Here is a 14866-nt window from a genome sequence, read left to right as displayed (position 1 = left end):
GGTGAGAGCTGTCGCTCCCGCCTCCGGAGCTCAGTGACCGCGGGCATTGTCGCCTGTGCGCACGTGCGGGGTGCAGGAGAGGACCAGGGAGCTCAGGACACGGACTGCGCTGCTGCTGTCAGGGCAATTCCTGGATGCACAGGAGTGCTGACATGTTGAGATTGGCAGTGCTGATGTCAAATCCTCTAGTAATGCTTTCAGAGTTGAAGAATAGCTGTTTGTGAGAAATGTGCGTCTTATTTTCTCTCTTCCGCATGCAGATGTTAAGTGAAAGGCCAAACTAAATGCTAACATACAAGAGGAAACATCACTGTATGGCTCTGTAGTCCTGTGGTGGTGTGAGGAGCTTTAACTGTATGCTGAAGGCACGCCACAATGCTGTCCTAGGAGGGCAAATTACACATATTGCAGTTACTTAGCTGTTTCCAAATGTGCAGCCACCTACGCTTCAGCTTTGGCACATAGCTGGGACATTGCAAGATTACACTGGTGTCAGCAGTTTGTGTACTTGAACCTTGTGGCCCTCATTGCAGACTGGGTGCCATGAATTGAAGCTTTCCCAGTGTTGAGTCTCCTTTGCACCCCTATATTTTAATGTTACTAAGACTTGCTGTTAAACGTAGCTGGTTGTGGAGTGGGTAAATTTTTCATGGACTGCTAGAGAAATGAGTGTGTGCTTGAATTGCTTTTTTCTTCCTTGATTGGTGCATTTTTTCTTCCTCTGATGTGTCTCCAGATGATGTTTTTGAGGATTAAAGCTTTCTCCTATAGTGCTTTGCCCCACAGAGGTGGCTGTGCTATAAGGAAGTGCAGGCAGCCTTGTCTCTTCCCAAACCCTTTGCTTTTTTGGGGACTCACTGGCCTCACATATGTGCTGTCACAGTGCCTTGTTGTCAGGGACACATACCATTTCAGATGGGAGGAGGGCATGCTGTGGCCTGCTGTCAGCCCCTCTTTTCCTCTCACAGGACTCTGGTGCTGGAGTGCAGATTGGGGACCACTTGTATTGTCAGTCTTCTGCTGGGGTGTCCTTGCTGGCCCTCATCCACGACATGTCCTGGATGCATGTCCCATTGGCATTCCAGTGATGAATGGAACAGGACCCATGTCTGGGAGCACACCAGGGCCTCTTCCTCTTGCTAGGATGTAGGCACAGCGCCAGCACTAAACACTGTTTTGTATTAAGATTAGAATGCAAACTCTAACTTTGGTATTTGACTTCAGTAATTCAGTGGCAGGCACCTTGCTTTCAGGTCTCATAACAGAAACAGGTGGGCAGACGGGAAGCTCCCTGTAAACTAACCACACAGTTTCTCCTATGGGATAAAGGGGGAAGGATGCAGCAGGATGGAAGAATGTTTTATTTTCCTTCTGGAAGACCTGGCAGGTGCTCCAGAATGACATTTATTGGCTTGTAACATTAGTGGTTTACCAGAAACTGTAGCAGTGCAGAGTGTAACTTTGAACTTTTTCTTACTTTGAGTTGCAACTTCTCTTCCATTTGTTTTGTGTTTCTGTGCGTGAATGCAGGCCAGTTAAGAGAAGGCAAAGACTTATGCCATCTCCACTGGGGATGTCTGTGTTCATTCAAGTAGTGACCATATTGGATCTTGTACAAGTTGGAGTGCTAAAATATGTAATGGCGTCCTTAGTGTCAGTCACCTTCTTCCACATAAATTTCATTGCAAGATTCAGCATGCAGAATTTATTAGGAGCCTAATTTCAGAGATGTTGAGAGTAACAGAGGCAAGGAGCATCTGTTTACTGGGGATGAAGGTGGAGAGGTCAGTGACCATGCAGAGGGTGAGTCTCACTGGTGATAGCAGAAAGATCGAACAGAAGAGAGTGAAAGGCACTTCTCTGGAGTAGGGTGCTTGGTCCCCAAGTGAGGGACCTCCTTCTTCAAGAGGGGTCCTTTTACAAGTTACTCCTTTTCTTCATAGGAAACATGGACAAAGCCTGCTGGGAAAGACATGTTCAGCATGCATGTATCCTGAGCAGAACGAGACTGAAGTTTGCGCAGCTGTTACCAAGGCTAGACAAATGGGGGTTTGCTTCTTTTTCTTGATAAAAGAACTGCAGAAGAGAGTTGTAGGTGTTGGGCTGCTCCACTTGACTTGTTCCCCTGTGACAGAAAGTCTGGATGGAAGTGACAGGACAGGTTCTTTTGAGTAGAAAAAACCTTCTTAAAAGGCCCAGGTTTCAAGGAGGAGGGTGGCATTCTAAACAAGATATTAGAAGTTGGCACAGTTTTCTTGACTTTTGGGGGTACACAGTAGCACTGTGTGCTGTGAGGGATTTCGTATTTGGCACTTGCAATATCTGTGCACGTATGAATGGCTGCATACATCATTTTGTTTTTGTTCAGTGTGAAATTGAGCATTAGGCATGCGAACTTGCAGCACTTTATATAAAAGCAGCACTGTGTGACTTACACACGTACATATATTTAATGAAGATGTCGAAAGTAAACTCCTCTGCAGTTTTTTTTCCCTATTGGTTTACAGTATGTGAAAATACAACTCTCTCTCCAGTCTCCCTGGGAGTTTTTTTTACAAACAAGGTGAAATATGTACTATTTTAGTACACTAAGTTTTCTGTAAAGTTGTTTATTTCTCATTTTATGTATCTTACAGTAATGCCTGGGTGTTTATAAATATAATTATAACCCAGTAGCCTAAGGCATTTGCACAAGTAACAGGTAATAATACCTCCTTGAAGAAAGACTTTGTGCTTTAGATAAACAAAGTACACAGAGTGAGAAGGGTTGTGATGAGATGACATGGCCAAAGACCTGCAGCAGGTGAGCCACAGATCTGAGTAAACTCTGGGTCCCAGGCTCCAGACCATCTGCTGACCCTTGCTAGAAGCACTTCTTCCCACTTATAATCCTTGAGTGACCTCTATGGAATTTTCCCACACATGAGTTCATAAGGTAAACTTGTACCACCTTTTCATAAGGATTTTTACAAGGCAGATTAAGATGAGGCAGACTTGACCATGTTACTGCTGGGCTCTGTATAGAGCTCCTTGAAGCTCAGCTTGAAATGTGTATTTAGATTATTTTCTGCACAAGTGTATAGGAGACATACGAGACATCTAAAACTTTCTTGTAATCATTTTTGTATTGGGGCAGATCTGTTTTACAGTGTCTTACAGGCCCAATTAAAGCATCTTCCATTAAATTAAATAGGAAATTTACCATTAACTTTACAAGGTAGAAACAGGGTGTCTATTATTAATAAAAGCTTTATATGGTAGCCTAATTTTCTTCTCTAAGTAAAACTGGAAAATACATGGAATGAAATAATTGGATTGATCAGTAAATGAACAGCATGTCCTTAGAGCTGCCCATTGAACTGATTTTTTTGTATTTTTAAAGATAAATGGGTCAGCTAATTTCCTGATATGTATGAGTGGCTCTCCAAGCAGTGTCTAGCTGTCTGGTTGCTGGGTACTGGACGTTTGAGTGGGAAAAAAATGTATTTTAAATTCATCAATGTATTTGTTATCATTTGTGTGGAGTTCTTTGAAATCATCCATTTGAGCTTGTTGCTTGCAGGAAAAAGCTTATAGGGTGTTTTACATGGCTTTTGTGTTGGGAGGACGAGTATTTTTTTCTAGAGTAATTATACTTGCTGGAAATAAAAAAGATCTGTAATGTTTTGTGTGTATAATGTGTTGAGTCTGCTTTGCATCTCAGTTACCAAGCATGACAACCTGTATGATTTTGAGTTGGAAAGAAAAGTCCAATACAACAGCTATTTGAAACTCAGTCTTAAAACTGTTGGGTATTTTACTTTATAATTAAGTTAGCTTGAAGTTTCCATGTTCTTAGGCTCATTTCACTGTCTGAAAAGGGGAGGAATGTTTAAGTCCATAAGTTACTGTAACATTCTTCATTTATTCTTTATTATTTGGACACCTGGAATCCACTTAAAAGGAAGTAAGATGTGCAATGTTGTAACATTCATGTGTTTCCTTTCTAAATGAAAATACTAGCAAGGCATGTAAAATGTGCTGTATTTTTTCACTGTCCATTTATATTCAGTGTATATCAATATATTCAGTATTCTAAAGGAAATGGTAACTTTAGTTTACCCAGTCCTGTAGATTTCCCTGCCTAGGGCTACTGGACAGTTTGATTTCCCACCTTGTAACACTCAACTGAACATGGAAGGATTAAAAAAAAAAGCAAAAAAACCCCCAAACCAGATTGAAATTATAATTCACTTATATTTCAATTATATTACATTTGCAGTGCAAAATGTACATAATTTCTGCCCGTTTGTTTGTTTTTGTGGTTGGGGTTTTTTTTGGAGGGAGAGTGCAGGCAACAGTTGTGTAGTTGTTGTGTTTTATTATATTGCACTCACCCAATTTTATTAAAAACCACTAATGAGGGTGCAATGTTCATGATCCCTGGGCCTATAAAAATGACAGTCATTATGCTGAAGGCCTTGGTAAGGCAGAAGTCATCCCTAGCTTTCTCCAGTGGATTTATTAAAGCTCTGCAAATGTCCCAGAAAAAAGGCTTTAAGGACTAGATATGCTAGTTCAAATGCTTTTTTCCTTCCTCTCCTCAAAACTGTTTTGATCTGGAATTGAGTTTTTGAGGAGGTGAAGTCATACTTTATTTTCTAATGAAAAGCAGATGAGTGACATTAAAAAAAAAGCAATAAAGGAAAAAGCTGAAGATAGTCAAAGAAAGGTCTGAATGAACAAAATGCTGTGGAGGATTTAAAACAACTCAGCAGTTTAAGCCATTGAGGAATGCACATTGCATATTCACTGCAAAATACTTGCACTGTCAACAGCTACAGTGAAAGCTAAGTTTTAAAGAGGACCTTTTTGGGTTCTGTTTCCCCTTGGTTAACAGAACATTTCTGTTCTGATTCTGGTGTTTTGTAGAGAGATTAAAAAAAACCAAACACCCTGGTGGTTGTTTGAGAAAGGTCTCTGAAATAATTTGAACAATACAAATTAACAGCTGCTGCAAAAAGATCTGGCGAGGAAATACCAACGAGGGCAGAAAAATTTGCCGTTGAACACGCTGTTTTTATTCTTCTGTGGGTGGGTTGATATTTATTTTTGGCAGTTTAACTAAGCTGTTATCACTATTCGTGTATCTGTTTGCAGCTTTGCTGCTAATTATTGTGTGACACTAAAGTTTGTGTAGTTACTCGCTGTTTATAGTTTTTTGCTTTGATAGTAAACATTGTTTGGTGAGTTTCTGTGAAATACTGCCTCCACTCAAAGAAAAAACTCTTAAAAAGCTTGTGCCTTGTTTGAGGGCACGTTTCATTATGGCATGATTTAAGACAATTAATAATAAGCATTATATTATGTCATTAATTTAGAGTGTTAAACATTTGTCTGGACAGCTGCATGGGAAGGATCAACTCTTACTTCCCTAGAATAATATTCAATCATTTTTTGTTTGACAGCTCTTTCACAATTGTATCTTTTATTTTCTTTGGCAATAATCTCACTTTCAGACTTTTTTTTCTAGCAGTTTCTCTATCATTGTTTTCAATGCAAAAACTTTCATGACAACGTGTCCTTTCCCACAAAACAAACGTGTAAAGTTTATTTGGCCTCAGTTTTGTCTAGCTTGAGGTGCTAATGGAAAATGGTGTTTCAAGTCATCTTGCAGATGTCCAAAGTTCTTGCACTAGGGCAATCTGTGGTACACAGGTATCGCTTAGTCACTGATCTCTCTAGTAATTAAATTTTAAGAGGTGCTGTAGGGCTGGATGACAAACAAAAGTAAAACTGGCTCAATGCCTGTGAAACTGTAAGAGATAAATAGCTAAATAAAATAGATAAATGCTAAAATAGCATTGGACTGCCTTCAGTTCTCTGCCAATCATATTAGTCATAGAAAACATGATGGGTGAAGTTTATGTTCTTTTTCTAAGTCTTTTCAGATTGCATTTTATGAGACTTAAAAAAAAAATGTTCTATTCTTCCCCTCATTTCGTTCTGAAACCTTCCTGAATACATGGGGTGGCAGGTGGTCTGCACCCATACACTGAGTTTGGAGAGCCAGGAGGCTCAAGCACTGCAGATTGTTCTTTTTTCAAGGGAAATATGTGGATGTGGTTTTGCTGGGCACTTACAGGTTAATTTCTGAGTCATCTTGGTGGCTCTGGCTGTTGAAAATGCCACTCATGGCCCTTGGTACCTGCCAGACTGCCCTGGGTGCAGGCAGAAGCCATGGCACTCAGGGCCAAGAGCCCAGCTGGATAAATGCTTAAGTGCTAGAGATGGTAAAAATATCGTGTGGTGCTCAGCAAACTGCAGGCAGCAGTTTTCTTGGTGCTCAGGTTGCTGAATATTAAAATTAGTTTAGAAGATCAATTTACCAGCCATCTACAAAACTGTCAGTGTTAGGAGCTGTCAAGCTGTGATCCCTTCTGCTTCTCCTGGGTGCTTCTTCCTTAAGTAGGGTGGGATTTGGAAACTTAATAGGAAAATGAAATAGATTCCTGAAATAGGTTGCATTAAATGTATGCAGAATCGCTTTTGAAAAATGACATGGGTGCTGGATATATTAACATCACAATTTTTCCTACTAAGATTGTTTCGGCCATAAATATTATGCAGCACTTGGCATACTTTCCTCACTGAGGTCTTGGCAGTGCAATTTCCTGAGTATCCTTTTACAACCCAGTGCACAGATATCTCTGAACAGTAGAAAAGCAACTTTCCTTCCAATTAGATCTTCAAATAGGAGCGTGAATGATGCTAGAAGTACTTTGCCATCAAAATAAATAAGATCTTTTGGATATGCAGAAGGAAATTCCCTCTTCTAAAGCTGTTCTTTGGATAACTGGAATCCGAGCTTTGAACTTCTGAGTGATTTGAGATATGATTACCAAAGTCACAACCTCTCCCTTCATGATCTTCCCTTTTAGCTGCAGTCTGTTGCTGATGTTTCACACTCAGTGAGTGTAAACAAACTTTCCAGGGAAAGCAGCAGGTTACAGTGGAAGTGTCTTTGACATCTTTTGCCTTTGTGGCCAAGCCTTACCTTGAACAGCATTCTCCAATAGTGCAGTTATTGTTTTGTTATTTCAGCATTGGTTAACCCTTGCTTGGGTTGTCATGGGCTTGGTTTCAGTTGCATGATTCCTTGTTGCCGGTGTAGCTGATGAGGCAGTGATTAATGTGTTTCCTGCTAGGTAACCTGTTTGTGTTTAAATCATTAAAACTGTCTCAGTGGCATATACCAGTCAATGTTTGAAAACTTCTTTCACTTGTGTGAGGGCTTTCTCTAAAGGAATTAGTCAGGGTTTGTGTGTGTATTCTGTTTACCATAACTGTGTTAATATCTCTGTTTGGGGTACTATTCTGTTTCTGACTATTTCAAGGGCCAGTAATGCGGTCGATAAAAATGCAAACTCGGGCAAAACAACAGCAAAACACCCCAAGTCCCCCTCCCCTCAACATCAATCCCCTTCCCCCCCAAAAAAGCGTCTTGTAATTAAAAAAAACCCAACAAACAACAACTTGTATTTCTTTTTATGTCTTTTGAAATAACACGCTATCATCAAGTTCCTGTGTTTTACAGCGTTGATCGATATCCCTTTGCTTTGATTTCAGGCTGAGGAATCCTGTAAATGCAATGGCTGGAAGAACCCCAACCCGCCTCCCACGCCGCCCCGGGCCGAGCTGCAGCAGGCGGCTGTCAGCCTGGCTGAGCCCTGCCGCAGCTGCAGCCACACTCTGGGTAAGTGTCTCCCTTTCTCCTGCAGTCCGTGCACCCATGCCCCGAAATCTCTGCTTTGGCGAGATGAAAGTCAAGATGCCACGCCAAGACCTAGAAGTGGAGATTACGGTTAGATGTAAATGTCAATAACTTTGGTTAAATATGTTTAATATTTAAGAAGCATGTTTAACATAGAAATATCCTAAAATTAGTTTTGAATAAATTCAGCTATGGTAAAACTTCTAACAACACAGACATTCAAAGCTGTTAAAATGCAAAAGCACTGTTAAGCTACCCCATTGCACTTTTAATATTTTGTGTTACATATGCATTAACCTCACTCAGATTTATGTCAGCTGCCTTAGATACCACATGAATGACTCTTTGGTAAGCTGTATTAGGTTTCCTTATTTTAGAATTAAGTATAAAATATTCTTAAAAGCAGGTACTCCTACCTACCAAAACAACTGTGCCTTTTCTGTGTCGCACAAAATAATACCTAGGTTGTACATCTTAGCATTGTCTAAGTTATGTGCAGACAGCTTGCATATCTTGGAAACAACTGCTCAAAATCCGCTGTTAAATGCTGTTGTGGTTTTGGGGATTTTGTTTTTCAGACTTAGAATAAATAACAATTTATTACCCACATAGCCTGAAAAATAGTGGTGAATTACTGTAGTAATTATTTTAAGAATTTATACTTATCCAGAATAAAAGCTGATGACTTTTTTTGTATTTATTGCAATCATAGGATAGTTCGAGTTTGAAGGGATGTTTTAAAGGTCCAGCCCTCCTGCACTAAGCAGGTACAGCTACTAAAGCAGGTGCACCTTCTACTAGATCAGGTTGCTCAGAGCCCTGTCTGACCTGAACTTGAATGTTTCCAGGGAAGGGGCATCCACTACCTCTTTGGGCAACCTGTTCCAATTTTCTACCACACTCATTGTAAAAAAACCTTTCTTATATCTAATCTAAACCTAGTCTCTTACAGTTTAAAGCCATCACCCGTTGTCCTACATGTCCTTATAAGAAGTCCCTGTCTCTCTTGTAGGCCCCTATAGGTGCTAGAAGGCTGCTCAGAGGTGTCTCTGGAACATTCTCTTCTCCATACTCCCAGCTCATAAGAGAGGTGCTACACCCCTCTGATCACCTTTGTCACCCTCCTCTAGACTTGTTCCAACTGATACATGTCCTTTTTAGCAAATATCAAATAAAAATTGAGCTAAAATAAAATTCAGAACTAATTGAAAAGGAGCAGTTGCTATTTAATTGTTGTTGCTGTCCAAAACTTAGGACAGTGAAATAAGAAAAAGGAAATTTAAAACCTTCACAATAGATGATTTATTTTTTTAGTTTTGAAAAATAATCTTGCAGTTTGTATGGCATACTTTTTTTTTTAAGTTGGGGTTTGTTTCCATTTCTTCTCTATTCTTTTTATGCTCTCATTACATGCAATTTATTTCTAGGCTTTTCAGCAGTTCTTTCCTTTCCTGATACTCCCAATCTCTGGGTTTCCTTGCAGGAGATTAAGAAATGCATGGCATCCCAGAAAATTTAGTCACTTTAACCAAGTTAGTTCCAACTTTTCATCACATAGCTTCTCCGTGCTGCTTCTGTTTATGTGGTTGAGGTGGCTTGTGTTACCCATCCCTTTAATTCCTGGCCTTTGAAGAAAGAGCTTATTCTTTTATTTATTTTTTTTTTAATTTTCTTTTAAAGTAGCAAGATGTGCCTGTCAGTTCTCTGTTCTTCAGCAGAATTTGTGGATGTTATGTATTTGTGTAGAAAACTTCACTTTTCTAAAGGCTGAGGCCGGTTTTGGTCTTCACTCATTACCTAGGGAACAAGGGAAACCCAGTAGTGTAAAACCAGTAAAAGTACTTTATGGAAGAAACTGTATTTTTATTTACTGCTCTTTTTAGGAAAGTTAAAGTTTCTTATTCTTCTGACCGCAGCTAATGAGGAAGATGTTTCATTTGAAATAACTGAAATGAGTTACTGTGTGCTTCCTCATACTACTGGCAAAAACATGTCTTCCAGTGGTGTTTTCCAAGATAATTTTCCTATTCATCTCCTCTAAATGAGTGTGTTCCTGCTGAACACCTTTGAAACCAAATTTAGGACAAGGTGTGTAGGCTTCAGATTATCTGTGCTGAATTTTCTCCTCCTTGGAAAGCCTTTGACATAGCGATGTAGAAATTCCTGTACTGGTTAAAGTTGTACCTGATGTAAAATGTAGGATGTTCTTTTTTTTTTTTTTTTCCCCTTTTTAAGATTTATTATTTTCTTTCAAAGATAAGGTAATCCTAGATACTTGTCTTGCTTGAGATGTCTCTTTTTGGCAGTGTGGTTTGATCTTCAAGCCAGTGCAGGTTTTGGTGCATAAATCTATTTAATGGTGTGTATTAATTTATAGTCTACTTACCTACAACTTGTATTCATCTCTTTGGTGCTCAGCCCCACAACTTGGCTCAATATGGTTGTTCTAATGAATATTTCTTTTATTTGGGTGATATGTTGCTGTGAAGTGGTGACTGAATTGGGTGCTGGGAGAATTCACTTCCTGCCAGCCTCAAGACCAGGTGTTGGGGAGTTAGAGACTCTTTTTTGTATTTGATTGTTTTTTCCTGTGTTACAGGGTTTATTTTTCTGTTGGTAAACATTTTCAGTCTTGAATCACTTTAAAAACTAGTTAATTAATATGCTAATACTTTGTATACACATTCAACCCCTTTTTTTTTCCCTAGCACTGCCTTCAGTTCCTGCTATGCACCTTCACAAGCATATTTGGGTATTTCTTGGTTTGTCTGTCCAATATACATTGCTAGTGTTTTTATGTACACACTGATTTTGAGGTAGACTTTGGACACATTCCTCTTTTTTCACTGTTCCTAATTGCAGTACTTGCTTATTGAATTTGCAGGTCTTTGTATCAGTACAGACCTTTGCTATTTCTACTTGTTTCCTCTGCATGCTGTAGCAATCTATACATGTGATATTTGAATTTTTTTTTCAGGCATGACAGCAGCTGAGGAAGGGTGTACCAGCTGGGCAGTGCATGTGACTGGGACTGTGTAACTCTAGTCAAGAGTAATGCAGTATTTGATATCAGTGTTCTAAAACTTTGATTTTAACAGAAGGTTTACTAATGGCCACAGAATTCGGGAATGAGCTGTGAACATCTGAAAAAACAATAGTTTGTTGGGCTGATGTATAAACTCTGGTGTCTTTATGGGAAATGGTAACAGGTACTAAATACATGCTGTTAATACACTTATTGTACTTTTAAATTCACAGTAGGGGTAATAATTGTCTAGTTTAATAAAATGTTTAAACATGGCCACTAAGTAGTCAAGGTTTAGTATTGTTATGGATACTGTATAGAAATGGCTTCCTGTGGTGATATTTTATTCATTTGTTAGTTGATGCAAAGTTTCTTTACAATGTTATCAGTTTCTAATGCAAAGCTCATCTAGGAGGCTAGTCATTACTTTTAAACATCAGGGCAGACAGCTTGGAATATTAACCCTTCATGCCTGTCTCAAGGACAGAAATTAAATCATTTTATTCTACCTAGAATGCTGAATATTTGTCCTTAAAGGAGGCTAATGATAGCCATCCTCCTAAGATACTGTATTATAAATGTTCACTTAAGTGGAAACAATTGCTGGTATCTTTTTCGTGTTCTGAGCTATGGTGTGCTTTTTACTTGAAGCTGAACAAATTTTTTGAATTTAAATGTTTTGGTGTCATACTAAACTTCTGAAAACAAACCATCTTTTTTGGGTGGCCAATAAATATGATCGTTTTCAAATCAGGTGTTATTTTTCCTCACTACCTCCCCAACTGAGGACTCAGATTTCTGATGAAAAGATACGATGTTAATCTTAAAAAGTAAATATTGATAAAATTCATTAAAATTCATTAAAATATAGAAATGCTAATGCCCAAAAAGAAATGCCCAAACTTTAAAGTTATTTTCCCTTTCTTTGTAACGTGTTTTGTTGTCCTTTCAGAGGAAAGGATATGCATACCATGTACATTGGCCAAGAGTCACCGAAGATCTTGTTGCTTTTTGTAATGCAAATATCTTCTTTCTGGGAATTGACCTCTTGTTTTACATTGCCTTCTCTCTTCCTGGGGCCAGTTGTTCAAACCAGCTTGAACTGAATGCCCTGTTTTACATGTAGAAACCTCAAGCTTTTGAAAATTACAGATGAGGAGCTGTATTTACCTTTGGAGATGATAAAAGGGAGTTTGTCACTTGGAAATTACAATAAATGTAAAGATACTCTTTTGTAAACTTCCAAACAAATGAGCAGCTAAAGTCTGCAAAATCTCTGTTAATGTATTGTGCACAAAGCATAGTTTAATCTTACATCATATGAAAGTAAGAGACTTAGCCAATAATTTTGTTTTCCAGGCTGATTTTCAGCACTGATTTTTTTTTTTTTTACTTTTCACAAAGTGTCGTGCTACTTGCACCTGGATTACCTAATTTATGGGAATTATGGATTTATTTTCTTTAGTCAAGAAACCTTGTCTCAAAGGGACAAAAATGTATGTAGTTATATAGTGCAACATATTAATAAAAGCAGGACTTGTGTGGTCAGCTTTAAGTGTTAACAGATGATATCATTCCAAGCAGCCATCATTCCTCTGCTGTGGAAATTACCACCACTGGACAGCCTTTACAAATTGCTTCGATGTGATACATGTTTCAGTTACCTCTGATAAGATGTTCTGTTTAAATAGGTTATTACAGGATCAGTGCCTTTATGGTTATGGCTTTGTTAAAGATCTCCTGGGGAATCCTTGTGTTATTGGTTCTCTCAGTAGGCTCTTAATAAGTTTGAGTTTTTATTTTGTTTAGCTGCTCATGTTTCTCACCTGGAGAATGTGTCTGAAGAAGAAATGAATAGGCTTCTGGGCATTGTATTGGATGTGGAGTATCTGTTCACCTGTGTCCACAAAGAAGAAGATGCAGACACCAAGCAAGTTTATTTCTACCTGTTCAAAGTAAGCTGAACTTGTGAAGTGTCTTCTTGGATTTTTCACTCTCCCACACATAAGCCAATTTCACTCATGCATGGATTGACTTTATCTGATGGGACGTTTTTTCACTAGGGTGAGGCTCTACTGAGTAGATCAGTGTGGGCTGGACATTCTGGTACTTGAAGTGTATTGATTCTTATTCCAAAAGTCATCCAGATGATAGAGGAACTGACCCTGAGTCCCATCTATAAACTGCACAACTTTACTTACATAAAATAAAGTCAGTTAATATCAAAGCTAACTTAGCTGCCTACATTTCCTCAGAGAAACCTCTTGTATGCATTTCAAAGAAGGCGAATTAACAGTGAAGTTTAGTAATCACAAATTCAGATGACTAAACAAGCAGATATATAGCCAAGAGATTTACAACACTGCTCGCAGTGTTATGCACTTGTGACTTCCATTGACTCTGTGTATGCAAATATACTAATTTTTAAAAAAAATCTCTATGTTTCAAACAGCTTTTGAGGAAGTGCATTTTACAAATGGGAAAACCTGTAGTAGAAGGATCTTTGGAAAGTCCTCCATTTGAGAAACCTAGCATTGAACAGGTAAAGAGTCAAGATGTGGGTTTGGTTTGTGTGGTGGTCTTTTTTTTTTTGTTTTTGGGGTTGTTCTGTTTTTAATTGTTTTATTTTTAATTTTTTATTTACTTTTTATTATTTGGTGAGGGGTTGGGAGTGTGGGGATTTTTTTGTTGGATTTTTCTTTTTTTTTTTTTTAGTAAATGTATGCACTGGTTTTGAAAACAGGGCAATTTAGGCACTTTGCAGAAGTTTCTATGTATTGCTTAGGACAAATGGGGGACTATAGGAGACTTCTGCTGATTCTCCTTTAGTATTGGCACAATAGTTACATTATTTGACTTCTCTCATCATTCATCTTATGCTTTAATGAAACTGACTTTTTTGTGAGTTCAGAAAATTAGCTTGAAATGCTACTTTTATGTGGGCACTTCTAATCTTTGTTTCAAGTGATGAAAAATGCTGTTGAAGTTTTGAAATCCAATATTAAAATGACACTTGCCTTCTGTAAATCAAGGAAAATGTTGCAATCCAATTCAGTGAGATCATAGCCTTCTCTTTCAAAGGGTACACAACAAATGAGCAAAGCCAAAACCAAAGAATAACTGAGGCTTTTGTAACTCACAATGGATAAAGAACATATGACAAATTCAGTTTTTCATGAAGTGAGCTCCCAAGAATGCACTTTTGGCAGACAAGTGGGCCCATTAGCTCCAGTGAGACTATGCAGTGGCTCACATACCTTGCTGAAACGGGAGCTCAATGTTTTCCCATCAGTGAATGAATGGATGCTCTATTCTTAAACTGGGTATTTTAAATGTGAGGACTGTTAGGTGTAGTAATTATTTCTTGCAGCTGTCACTTCTTATAATTTAGAAAATCAAACCACTTTATTGCTGAATTTCTGAGAAGTCTTCACCTGAAGTTCTCCTTTAGTTTGAATATAAACAAAAAATGAGGGTATGTAATCTCCATATACTCTTAGTCCTTAAAATACACTAATAAAAGGTGTATATAATAAAAATTATGCAATATAATTTTTTTGTCACCTTCTTTTTACTGTTTGCTCAATTTGCCTAAGAAAATAAAGCATAGAGATAAAAGAGTAATTCTTCTTACAGTTTATTTGAAATAATTTTTGCTTTAAAATAGACCAGTATTTTCGATTCTGTTTTTAGCAGCTCAGCAACTCAATCAAACAAAATTATTTGCTAAGCACAGGTGTTGTAATTGATTTATAATAAATATATATTGCAGCACTTTTAGTCACATATTTTAACTATATTCAGTAGATTTTTCTTTAAAGTGGACAGTATCCAAAGTGCAATGAGGAGACATGCTTCTGAAGTGTTGTCACTTCTTGAAGAAGTAATATGATGTGTAGAGACAAACTTAAGTAGAAGTCCACAAGCCCTACTCTATTGAAAAGTAGGTAGAGAGTTTTGTAGGTGATACTCGATTTACAGAGCATATAGAAGAAAGCCTACCAGAACTTTCTCTGTTCCCTGACTTTGAGAAGCAAGGAAAAATAAAGAATTTTCTTTTCTACCTTTACATCAGCTGCTGGAGATGG

The 14866-nt window shown here is 38.1% G+C and overlaps 1 protein-coding gene across 1 annotated transcript in view; it reads left to right on the top strand.

Moving 5' to 3' along the window:
* Positions 1-7612: 7612 nt before the first annotated feature.
* KAT2B (lysine acetyltransferase 2B) overlaps positions 7613-14866 on the top strand; it is a 31338-nt gene continuing 24084 nt past the window's right edge. Inside the window, exons 1-3 of the mRNA XM_025895387.2 lie at positions 7613-7735; positions 12588-12733; positions 13231-13320. Of these exons, the coding sequence (XP_025751172.1) occupies positions 12629-12733; positions 13231-13320 (195 nt within the window). The 5' untranslated portion in view covers positions 7613-7735; positions 12588-12628. The remainder of the gene's footprint in view (positions 7736-12587; positions 12734-13230; positions 13321-14866) is intronic.

Source organism: Manacus vitellinus, unplaced genomic scaffold, assembly GCF_001715985.3.
Source record: "Manacus vitellinus isolate BGI_N305 unplaced genomic scaffold, ASM171598v3 scaffold_3_pilon, whole genome shotgun sequence".
NCBI classification, from domain to species: Eukaryota; Metazoa; Chordata; class Aves; order Passeriformes; family Pipridae; genus Manacus; species Manacus vitellinus.
Note: the sequence above shows the minus strand (reverse complement) of the source record. Positions and strands in the feature narration are given on the sequence as shown.